General features: G+C 38.3%; 1 protein-coding gene and 1 non-coding gene across 4 annotated transcripts in view; both read left to right on the top strand.

Moving 5' to 3' along the window:
• The window catches only part of SLC25A12 (solute carrier family 25 member 12), a 231256-nt gene that overhangs the window by 139728 nt on the left and 78778 nt on the right, over window positions 1-12750 (top strand). For all 3 annotated transcript variants that reach the window (XM_063712448.1, XM_063712449.1, NM_001132062.1), the window contains 1 exon segment: window positions 2312-2454. In XM_063712448.1, coding sequence (XP_063568518.1) covers window positions 2312-2454 — 143 coding nt within the window.
• On the top strand, window positions 12499-12605 carry LOC112132450 (U6 spliceosomal RNA). Its single transcript, XR_002914218.1, has one exon. It is a non-coding gene; the product is annotated as a U6 spliceosomal RNA (small nuclear RNA).

Raw genomic sequence — 12750 nt, 5'->3', positions numbered from 1 at the left:
TTCCAGTGATCCTCCCTCCTCAGCATCCTGCATAGCTGGGACTACAGGTGTGCACTACCATGCCCAGCTACTTTTCTAATTTTTTGTAGAGACCTGGTCTCTCCATGTTGCCCAGGCTGGAACTCCTGAGCTCAAGGGATCCTCCTGCCTTGGCCTCCCAAAGTACTGGGATTACAGGTGTGAGCCACTGTGCCTGGCCTAACTCTTTTCTTATTGAAAGAACAGGTGGCTTTGTTTAGTCAGATGCACAAATGGAGACGTTTGCAATACTTGACCAGAAAGCAAACCAACAATCATTTGCCCTGATTCTTCTTCCCCATCTTGTTTCCCAGAAGCAACCACTTGTAACTCTTTTAGCTATTTCATTTGGTATTTCCCTTCACATTTCTATATTGATATTTCTAGACATTTTTGACTTTCTGTTATAGTAGCTGAGGTCTTAGCTTCCTTATACTACTTCCTCTCACATTCCTCTCAGTATATTTATAATTTTATTTTTTTTTTGAGACAGGGTCTTGCTCTGTTGCCCAGGCTGGAGTACAGTGGCATGATCACTGCTCACTGCAACCTCCACCTCCCAGGCTCAAGCAATCCTCCCACCTCAGCCTCCTGAATAGTTAGGACTATAGGCACGTGACATCATGCCCAGCTAATTTGTGTATTTTTGTAGAGATGGGGTTTTGCCATGTTGCCCAGGCTGGTCTTGAACTCCTGGGCTCAAGCAATCGCCTGCCTTGGCCTCACCAAGTGCTGGAATTACAGGTGTGAGCCACTGCACCTGTCCTATTTATAATTTTTATTAAATTAACATTTGATATCTATATTATTCTGACTATAAATACTGTTTATTTTGAGCCAAGTCATGGATTATGATATTTTCTATTTTTGTACAATAAAAGTAATTTCTCATAGTTAAAAATTACCAAACTTTTGATTTGCCTAGTTATTTGTGTACCTATTACCAATTCATTCATTTGCCAAATATTTACTGAGTGCCTACTATAAGCCGGGCATCATTTTTGGTGTTTGGGATATATTAGTAAACAAATTAGACAAAGATTCTTTCCCTTGTGACACATTCTAATTGGGAGATAGACAATAAACATAAGAAGTAGAATATAAAGTATGTTAGAAAGAGGTGCTGAGGGAAAAAAAAGCAGGACTGTTGAGGAGCATGATGCCCTTAATTCATGATTCTTTATATGTGACCTGGTTTTTCTCTCTGAAAACTTGTAGAATTTTCACTTCATTTGGATGTTCTGCAATTTAACGATGATGGGCCAGGCCCTAGTGTAGATGTTCACTTTAATTTTTCGTGCTTGACATTTTGTGAGCCCTTGTATTCTTCAGTTCTGATATTACTGCTTTGTTGGTTTACTGAAGTAACAATCAATCTGATGCAACTCAAGGAGAAGAGCTTTGGTTGTTCATGTTTGGTCATCCCATAGTATATAAAGCCCTTAAATTAATGAGTTTCTTTGATGCAGGTGTTATTATTATTTTATTTAAAAAATTATTGATGTAAAAAATCACTGATGTCAAAGAATATTTTAATTTATTTCCTATTTCCGGCTACTGGAACTTGGAATGATGAAAGGTCCTGTTTGTTATTCCTTTCTCATTCATTTCGCTTCTAAGGTTTGGCAGGTTACGTGTCTCCCTGGTGCTCTTGTAGACAGGAAGCCTCTGGGAGTCACTTTCAGGTCCTGGCTGCCCTTTCACTTTTCTTAGTCTTTTCATATCTTTTATCTTACCAATATATGTATTTTTAATTGAGATAAAATTCACATAAAGTAAAATTCACCATTTTAACCATTTTAAAGTATACAATTCAGTGTTTTTTTTTAAAGTATATTTACAATGTTGTATGATGTTACCACTATCTAATTCCAGAACATTTTCATCATCCCCAAAGAGAAATCTGATACCCAGTAAGCAGTTAACTCCCATTCCCCCTCTCCTTTCAGCTCCTGGCAACCAATATTCTGCTTTCTGATTCTATAGTCTTGCCTATTGTGGACATGCCACGTAAATAGTATCACATAATATATGGCCTTTAGTGTCTGTCTTCTTTCACTTATCATAATGTTTTCAAGGTTCATACATGTTGTGCATGTATAAGTACTATAAAATGTTTTTAAATCAGGCTCTGAATATTTGATTTTTCAGTATCCAGAGAAAAATTCTGCATTTATTATCTTTATTTTGATTTTAATAGTGGCCTTTAATTTACCTTTTCACAAAACATCTATTTGGATATAAAATGATATTGGATAATTTTTCGGTATGCATTATTTATTTATTTTTTTAGTATGCCAGTACTGAGGTTGATGGAGAGCATTACATGACCCCAGAAGACTTTGTTCAGCGCTATCTTGGACTGTATAATGATCCAAATAGTAACCCAAAGATCGTGCAGCTCTTGGCAGGAGTAGCTGATCAAACCAAGGATGGGTAAGTATCTTCATGCATTTTCTGAAAACTAATGTTCTGGAATATATTGTTAAAAATTTAAAAAACCAGCCAGGCACGGTGGCTCATGCCTGTAATCCCAGCACTTTGGGAGGCTGAGGCGGGCGGATCACCTGAGGTCGGGAGTTTGAGACCAGCCTGACCAACATGGAGAAACCCTGTCTCTACTAAAAATACAAAATTAGCTGGGCGTGGTGGCCCATGCCTGTAATCCCCAGCTACTCGAGAGGCTGAGGGAGGAGAATCGCTTGAATCCGGGAGGTGGAGGTTGCGGTGAGTCGAGATCGAGCTATTGCACTTCAGCCTGGGCAACAAGAGCAAAACTCTGTCTTAAAAAAAAAAAAAAAATTAAAAAAACCCACAAGCTTACCTATGAGTATCTAGAATTTTAATATTAGTAAACATGTAATTAGTAATTACCAATTTGCTCATTAGTAATTAGGAAATATGTTTTTAAAATAAATATATTATTATTATATTTTTGGGATACATAAATCGTTATGAAAAATGTATTCAGGCTGGGCGCGGTGGCTCACGCCTGTAATCCTAGCACTTTGGGAGGCCAAGGTGGGTGGATCACAAGGTCAGGAGATCGAGACCATCCTGGCTAACACGGTGAAACCCCATCTCTACTAAAAAAATACAAAAATTAGCCAGACATGGTGACGGGCGCCTGTAGTCCTAGCTACTTGGGAGGCTGAGGCAGGAGAATGGCGTGAACCCAGGAGGCAGAGCTTGCAGTGAGCCGAGATCGTGCCACTGCACTGTAGCCTGGGTGACAGAGCAAGACTCCGTCTCAAAAAAAGAAAAATGTATTAAAAAAAAATTTTGTTTGGAAAAATAATTGAAGCTTTATGTTGAAAAAAATGAGGATGCCAGGCAAGTATTCCACTTTATAGGTCAAATTCTGAGCCAATAATTTTTAAACCACACTAACTGGAGATCCATGTTTTGTTTTGTTTTGGTCTACATTAAAAAATTTTTTTTTATATATATATAATATATATTTTTTTGAGATGGAGCCTTGCTCTATTGCCCAGGCTGGAGTACACTGGCGTGATCTCAGCTCACTGCAACCTCCACCTCCTGGGTTCAAGTGATTCTCCTGCCTCAGTCTCCCAAGTAGCTGGGATTACAGGTATGTGCCACCACACCTGGCTGATTTTTGTATTTTTAGGAGAGACAGGGTTTCACCATGTTGGCCAGGCTGATCTCGAACTCCTGACCTCAAGTGATCTGCCTGCCTCGGCATCCCAAACTGCTGGGATTAGAGGTGTGAGCTACCATGCCCAGCCTTTAAAAATTGGTATATACTAGTTGTATAATTAAACTATATATTTTATTCACAGTTTATAAAAATGGTGTTATTTACTGCGATTATCGAGGATACAGGCATTTCTTTTTTTCGAAAAAATATTTCAGGGGAAAAGCCACATTTTATGTTGAATAATCTGAGCAGAATGAGTTCCAAATAACCAAGTATATTTCTTCCATTCATTCAATAGGTATTGAGTGCCTACTATGCCTTAGGTACTGTTCTTGGTGCTGGAATTATTAATATATCAGTGAAAAAGCCACGAAAAGATAATAAAAAAGTGAATTATGGTATGTTAGAAGGCTGTAAGTACTATGATGAAAAATAAATTAGGGGAGAGTTTAGGGAGTGATATTTATTAATTTATCTCTCTATTTATTTGGCAAACATTAATTGAACAGCCATTGTTTGTCAGGCACTGTTGGGCCTTACAAATACAAACATAAATGAGGCTTTTGGCCTTCAAAAGAAGGTAATAGCTTAGTGAGAAAGAAAATGACTAAACAAAGGAAAAAAGTAACACTTCTGAAATGAGGTGCTGTCATAGCTATATGAGAGGTATAGAGGGAACCCAAGAAAGCATGGTTAACTGTTTTGGGTGGTCAGGACAGCATCACAGAAGAGGTAATGCTTGAGTGAAATCTGGCAGGATGAGTACAAGCTTGTTAGTAGTTGGATAAGTAGGGACGAGAATTCCAGGAAAGGGAATAGGAACGGCATGAAACATTAAGGGGTGTGTGTGTGTGTGCGCGTGTGCTCACATTAGTGAATGGCAGTGGAGGAGGGTTGTGTTGCAAGTACTTTGATGTGGCTGTGGCATTGCTTTGTTGTTGGGGGAGATGTAGTTGGAGTGGCTGAAGGCTTTTGACTCTGTCTTGCAGATATTTTTAGCCTGGTAGTGTATGGATGTGTGAAAACACAGAAATAACAAGGGGCATCTTGCTAGAGTGTCAGTTTACTCAACTCAGGGGAGAAAAACAATCATTATTTGTATTAAAATCATATATGGCTGTATTATGGAGTGAATGTAATATTTGCATGAATTAGATAAAGAAAATTTTGGCTTGTTATGGCAGTTTCAGTCTACATCTCCAAGCCTCCAGGGCCTAGGCTCTTTCTCCTACCTGTTAGGTGCTTATGTGACAAACTTTGAGAAACTAGGCAGTAAGCAGTCTAAAAATTATTTCCATTACCACAGATGTAAACAGATTTTAGAAATGGTGGGTTGGAATGGGACAAGACTCGCATGCAATAGAATCAATTTAGGTAGCTATTGTAATAAAGTGGAAAGATTGGTGTCTAAGTTCTTTGAGTCCAGGATTAGTACTGTATTCAGTTTTATTGTCCCATAGAACCTTGCACAGTGTGTGAAATTTACTATGTGTTCAACAAATGTTTGTTTTGGAAAGATTTTATATCATTTATAAATGGCAGGTATTGGGAAACTTGTATACATTTTAGGTCTACTCTCTCAAAATATCATATCAGCTGATAAATCACTGTGGATCATTCAATCATAGAATCTTTCAATAATGATTAGACAATAAAGCAAATGAAAATTAATTATACCTATCAGAATTCCTTCATCAAAATTATTAAAGGTAACATATATATTTAGCTCTTTTAGAAATTATCAGAGTATTTATTGTTAGTAATTTGGTCTAAGACCTGATTTCAGAATATCCATATATTTTCAAATGTTTCCTTTTGTGACCATCTGCTCTATTCTATCTCAGTAGTGTATCTTCTTTGAAACTTCATGTGGTTCTCCTAGGCTGAGTTGCATTGTTAAAATAGGACATTTTCTTCTCTTTTTTTTTTTTTTTTTTTTTTTTTGTTGGAGATGGATTCTCACTCTGACACCCAGGCTGGAGTGCAGTGGTGTGATCTCAGCTCACTGCAACCACTGCCTTCCAGGTTCAAGTGATGATTCTCCTGCCTCAGCCTCCCAAGTAGCTGGGATTATAGGTGCATGCCACCATGCCTGGCTATTTTTCTGTTTTTAGTAGAGATGAGGTTTCACCATTTGGCCAGGCTTGTTGTCTCGAACTCCTAACCTTGTGATCCGCCCACCTCGGCCTCCCAAAGAGCTGGGATTGCAGGCATGAGCCACCGTACCCAGCCCATTTTTCTTCTTATAATCATCTTTTTAAAAAGATATTCTCTGCTGGGCACAGTGGCTCACACCTGTAATCTCAGCACTTTGGGAGGCTGAGGCGGGAGGATCGCTGGAGGCCAGGAGTTTGAGACCAGCTTGGACAACATGGTGAAATCCCATCTCTACACAATTAAAAAAATTATCCAGTTGTGGTGGTGTGTGCCTATAGCCTTAGCTACTTGGGAGAATGAGGCAGGAGGATTGATTGAGCCCAAGTGTTTGTGGCTGCAGTGAGCTATAACTGAGCCACTGTACTCCAGCCTGAGGGGCAAAATGTGAGATTCTGTCTTAACGAAAAAGACAAAAGATATTCTTTATTCTCCCTCTTTCTGTTTTCTACCCCTTAACCCAGGGCAGTGATGAAATATTAGAATAGCTTATTTGGTACATTGTTTCCTGCCCCGAAATGTGTTCCTCAGTTCTATCATAGTTTTTTGATGATGAGTCCTATAGATATGTTACGTGAAATGGCAACATATAATATTGCTTATAACCATTCAAGACCAAGTCTGAATGAGTGGAACTAGTATAGACAAGTTCAAGTGATTTGGTTAAGTGTGTGAGAAAAATTGGTCTAGGAGTGGTTGAAACACGCTCTTTTGTGCTCTGCAATCCTTCCCCTATGTTTTCCAGGATGTTAACTGTTCCTCTCTCTTGTTCCTCATCTCCTTTCCCCCAATAGATAGTAAAATAAGTAGGAGTGTTTGGATATGGGTGCTTGCTGTAGAAAGCCATGTAACATACAAAACAGTATTATATATTATAAATAGCACAATCAGTTGTCTAAAAGTAAAAGCCATTAGCCAAGTATTATTTGTGGGATTGTGGCTTAAGCTTTGAAGTTCTGGTGTATAATGTAAAGCAAAATGATTTTATGCATTTAATGCAGGTCTCAGAGACTATAATTGTGTGATCTAATCTAAAATATTTAGACAGTTGCTTACTTGAAATTTTAACTTCTAGAACCATAGTTTCTATATTTAGTCCTAGTCAGAATTTTATCTGGAGGTTCTGTTCTCCTATGATGTAGAAAACTAGTGTTCTTTTCTTCTACTTTTTCCCCCAAGTGTTTTCCTTTATGTTACACAGGCATATAGAGGAACCTTTTATGCAGAAATCTTGATTGTTTTAAAAATTGTAAAATTAACATATTAATATTTTGTCATTTTATTAGTTCCTATTTACTAAATTAAAAAGGGGCTTCGTAGAAAATTTTTAAAAAACACACCAAATTCAGAAAATATATTTTTCAAAGTTATAAAATGAATACATGTTCTTTCTAAAAAGTCAGACAATGGGGTAATACGGTAAAAAGTGAAAGTACCTCCTTATCCCCATTACAAGGAAAACTAATAGAGTGTGAACTAATCAGTAGTTTCTTCACTCAACAGTTAGTAGCTTGTGGTTTGCATATATTCTATTAAAGTCTTGATTGGGCCCTTCTAGCAATAAAGGAATCCATGGCAGGATAAAGGGAAAAGGAGCCTTAAAAATATTCTGGAGCCAGGCATGGTGGTTCACGCCTATGATCCCAGCACTTTGGGAGGCCAAGGCAGGAGGATCTCCTGAGGCTAGGAGTTCAAAACCAACCGGGGTAACATAGCAAAACCCCGTCTATACAAAAACATTTAAAAATTAACCAAGCATCGTGGTGCTTGTCTGTAGTCCCAGCTACTCAGGAGGCTGAGACAGGAGGATCACTTGAACCCAGGATTTCTAGGTTACAGTGAGCTCTGATTGCACCATTGCTCTCCAGCTGGGAGACAGATTGAGACCTTGTTTCTTTAAATAAATAAATAAATAAATACATAAATACATAAATAAAATTCTGGAACATGCTTGCTTTATGTTAGCATTGCAGACTATTTCTTGCTTTCAGAAAAGTATTGTTGCATTATAATGCAGTAAGTATATAATGACTGTGGGCTTAAAATAGAGGAGAGTATCAGAGAGACTGTCAGGTGGCCTATTTTTCTCTCATTCCTCCCAACATTTTATTATGAAAATTTTCAAACATTCAAGAAAGTTGAAAGAATTTTATAGTGAACACCCATATATCTACCACCTAGACTACCACATAGATTATATTTATTATTATTATTTTATTTATTTTTATTTTTATTATTATTATTTTTGAGACAGGGTCCCACTCTGTTGCCCAGGCTGGAATGCAGTGGCGTGATCATGGCTTACTGCAGTCTCGACTTCCTGAGCTCAAATGATCCTCCTACCTCAGCCTCCCAAATAGTTGGGACCACAGGCGCCTGCCTCATGCACAGCTAATTTTTATTTATTTTTGTATTTTTTGTAGAGATAGGGTCTTTCTGTGTTGCTTAGGCTGGTCTTGAACTTTTGGGCTTAAGCAATCCTCCCCCTTTGGCCTTCCCAAGTGCTGGGATTACAGGCGTGAGCCACTGCACCTGGCCAGATTCTACTATTAACATCTGACTATTCTTGCTTTTTCATATGTCCATCCATCCCTCTATCCTTCCATCAATCCATCTTATTTTTTAATACATTTCAGAGTAAAGTGCAGACATTGATATAGTTCTGAAATATTTTAGCATGCACATTATTTACTAGTGTTTTTTGTTTTGAGGATTTTTTGTTGTTGTTGTTTGTTTTGAGACAGAGTGTGTCTCTGTTACTCAGGCTGGAGTGCAGTGGCCCGATCTCGGCTCACTGCAACCTACACCTCCCAGGTTCAAGCAATTCTCATACCTCAGCCACCCAAATAGCTGGGATTACAGGCATGCGCCGCTATGCCAGGCTAATTTTTTTTGTATTTTTAGTAGAGACGGGGTTTCACCATGTTGGCCAGGCTGGTCTCAAACTCCTGACCTCAAGTGATCCACTGACCTCAAATGATCCACCTGTCTCAGCCTCCCAAAGTGCTGGGATTACAGGTGTGAGTCACCATGCCCAGCCTTTGAGTGTTTTTCTTTAAATGTAAGACTCGCACATAGTAAGAAAATGTAAAACTCAAAGGTGTATTTGCTGAGCTTTGACAAATGTACGCACCTAGGTAACCTCAAGTGACTTTTTTTTAATTGTGTTAAAATATACATAACATTTACCATTTTAATAATTTTTAAGTGGACAGTTCAGTGGCTTTAAGTGCATTCACATTGTTATGCAACTATTATCATATCCAAGGCCAGGTGCAGTGGCTCATGGCTGTAATCCCAGCACTTTGGGAGGCTGAGGCGGGCAGATCACCTGAGGTTAGGAGTTCAAAATCAGCCATGGCTAACATGGTGAAACTCCGTTTTAATAAAAATACAAAAATTAGCCTGGTGTGGTGGCACGCACCTGTAATCCCAGCTACTGAGGAGGCTGAGGCAGGAGAATTGCTTGAATCCAGAAGGTGGAGGCGGAGGTTGCAGTGAGTCGAGATCGTGCCATTGCACTCCAGCTTGGGCAACAAGAGCAAAACTCCGTCTCAAAAAAAAAAAAAATTGTCGTATCCATTTGCAGAACATTTTTATCATTCCATACTGAAACCCCATACCCATTACATAATGACTCCCCATTCTCTCTCCTTCCACTCCAACCAGCCCCTGATAACCAGTACTCCACTTATTGCTACTATTTTAGCTGTCTCACGTATGTGGAACAATATAATATTTGTCCTTTTGTGTCTGCCTTATTTCATTTAGCATAATGTTTTCAGGGCACATCTATATTACAGCATATGTCAGAATTCCATTCCTTTTTAAGGCTAAATAATGTACTCAGTTGATTTATTTTTTATTTATTTATTTTTTAGAGATAGAGTCTTACTGTCACCCAGGCTGAAGTGCAGTGGCACAATCACAGCTCATTGCAGCCTCGAACTTGGGGCTCAAGCGATCCTCTTGCCCTAGCCTCCTGAGTAGCTAGGACTACAGGCATGTGTCACCATAACAGGCTGATTTTTGACTAATTTTTAAGTTGTTGGTACTTTTGTGTATTTTCATGATACATCTGAATATATATCTCGTGTGATACATCTGAATATATCTGAAGGTAACTGAGTACTGAGGGATGGCTGAGTATTGCCCCAATAGCTTCTTGTAATAGTAGTCTACTTACTAATGCCAGATACTCTTTCTGGTTTTCAACTGTAGCTTTAAAATTGGGAAAGGGTTAGGAGATACACAGTAATGGAAGAACACCAATTGAAGGCAGGAGTTAGGAGTCTTTAAGTAGACTCACTGATTTGCTGAATGTCTTTGAGGAAGATCACTTAACGTTTGCCTTTCTAAGCGTCCTTCTGGCTCAAAAGTTGCATGAATATATGATTTGCCTTTTTGAATATGCTGACAGACAAAATGTAGATATTTAGTAAATTCCATAGACTTTCTATTTTAAACAAAGGGCTACTTAATTGGAAACCTATGTGACAAGAGTCTCAAATCCACAAGGACAGTGTGGTCTGTAGACAGATAATTGATGAGCCCTGTTTGGTTGATTTTCTGAAGGAGAAAGACTGCTTGTCTTCAAGGGGCTGGTGCTATTTGGGACCAGAAACCTAGTGTTGTTCACACTTGCAATTTATCAAAATAAACCAGAAAAACTTATTTATGGGAAATCTTGTGATTTCTTAATGTCAACTAATGCAACTAAAAAATAGTACTTTGCATGCCAAAGAAAACACATCTTTGAACCAAATTCAGTCTGCCAGCTGGTAGTTTGTGACCTTTGCTAGTTAAGGAAGAAGTTTTTGGCCTCTTCTCATAAATATAGAAGGTTTTACTACTGAGCATGAAATTTGTTTTAAAGCTACATATTCTGTATTTCAGGGTAGGTGAATTTTTTATGTCTTGATGCTATTTTGTAAAAGCCAATATGTTATGCCTTTTTAAAGAAAACCCATAATCAGCCTATTTCTTATTTTTAAAATTATTGGTCAGTCTGTTTTTTTCTTCCTCAAACAGAAATTGCATGAAAGATACACTATGGAAAGTCCTTGTATCAATTAACACATTTTGAAATATATAGAATAATTAACATTGGACAATCAAGGAAAGATTAGTTTCCTAGGAAAATACTTCATTGAAGACCAGTCTGCAGATCTGTGTGCATATGAGACACATTTTTATAATGCTGTTACTTGGACACTCACTACTAATGAGCAGCAAGATGGTATGGAATCTTTGTAGCAAGCTTGCTATGAAAGATCTGGTATATGCTGGCTTTGTAAGGTCACTGAAGGCAATTTCTGTGTAGTTTTGACCACTGGTTAATTTTATAACCTTGAGTATAATAGGACTCATTAAGTTCTAGAAACCCAACTTATGAGTTTCCCCCACTTTTTGTTAAGTTTTGTTTTGTTTTGAAATGGGTCTCACTCTGTTACCCAGGCTGGAGTACAGTGGCTATTCACAGGCACCAGCATTGCATACTACAGCCTTGAACTCCTGGGCTCAAGTGATCCTCATGCCTCATCCTTTTGAGTAGCTGGGACTACAGGTGCATGAGATTGCACCTGGCTCCCACCTTTTTTGTTTTGATTTTTCCTTTTAACATTTTTATTTAAAAATAAATTTTTTTTTAAACAGGGTCTGGCTCTGTTACCCAGGCTAGAGTACAGTGGCACAATCTTGGCTCACTGCAACCTCTGCCTCGTGGGCTTAAACTGTCCTCCCACTTCAGCCTCCCAAGTAGTTGGTACTACAGGTGCACACCACCACACCTGGCTAATTTTTGTATTTTTTGTAGAGACAGGGTTTCACCATATTGCCTAAGCTGCTCTTGAACTCCTGAGCTCAAGTGATCTGCCTGCCTCAGCCTCCCAAAATGCTGGCATTACAGGCGTGAGCCACTGTGCCCTGCCTCTAAAAGTTTTATTTTAATTTAATTAATTTATGTATTGAGACAGAGTCTGGTCTGTCACCCAAGCTGGAGTGCGGTAGCATGATCATGGCTTATTACAGCCTCTACTTCCTGGGCTCAAGCAATCCTCCCACCTCAGCCTCCTGAGTTGTTGGGATTACGGGTGTGTGCCACCATGCCCAGCTAATTTTTTATTTTTACTTTTTGTAGAGGTGGAGTCTCCCTATGTTGCCCAGGTTGGTCTTAAACTCCTGGACTCAAGCAATCCTCCTGCCTCAGCCTCCCAAAGTGCGGGGATTACAGATGTGAGCCACTGTGCCTGGTCAAAATTTTTATTAGTGATATTTCAAACATGTATAACAGAGAATAATGTAAATTCTATGAACTCATCACCTACTTTTAATCATTACCAAAATAATTATTTTGTTTATACCTCCATCTCTTCTCCATCCTCTGGATTATTTTGAAGCAAATTCTAGATGACGTATTTCATTTGTAAGTGTCTCACTGTGTATCTCTAAAAGATAATGCTTAACAACAACCAAAAAAACCTCCTAAAAACATTGATTTCTTAATATCATCAAGCGTTTGCATTATATTGGTATTTCCATTTCCTGGATGATCTTATAAATTAAAAAACTTTTTTTTTACTTTGTTTAAATTGGAATCCAAATAAGGATGTGTATATTGTGATTCATTGTTATATCTCTTAGGTCTTTTAAGATTGAGATTCCCTGTGCTTGCCTCAGCAGCACATATAATAAAATTGGAATGATACAGAGATTAGAATGGCCCCTTAAAAAAAAGAAGAATCCTCTTCACAGCTTCATTAAAAATTATTTTTCTGCAACTATGGAATGTTTCTTCTGTCATTTCCTACAGTCTGCATTTATGTGGTGGTGGTGAACATGTTCCTTTGTTCGTTGTATTTTCTGTAAATTAATGAATAGTTCTAGAGCAGTGTTTCTCAACAGGGGTGATTTTGCTC

The sequence above is a fragment of the Pongo abelii genome, chromosome 11 (assembly GCF_028885655.2).
Source record: "Pongo abelii isolate AG06213 chromosome 11, NHGRI_mPonAbe1-v2.0_pri, whole genome shotgun sequence".
Taxonomy (NCBI): domain Eukaryota; kingdom Metazoa; phylum Chordata; class Mammalia; order Primates; family Hominidae; genus Pongo; species Pongo abelii.
The sequence above is the reverse complement of the archived record's forward strand: the minus strand, read 5'-3'. Positions and strand labels throughout refer to the sequence as shown.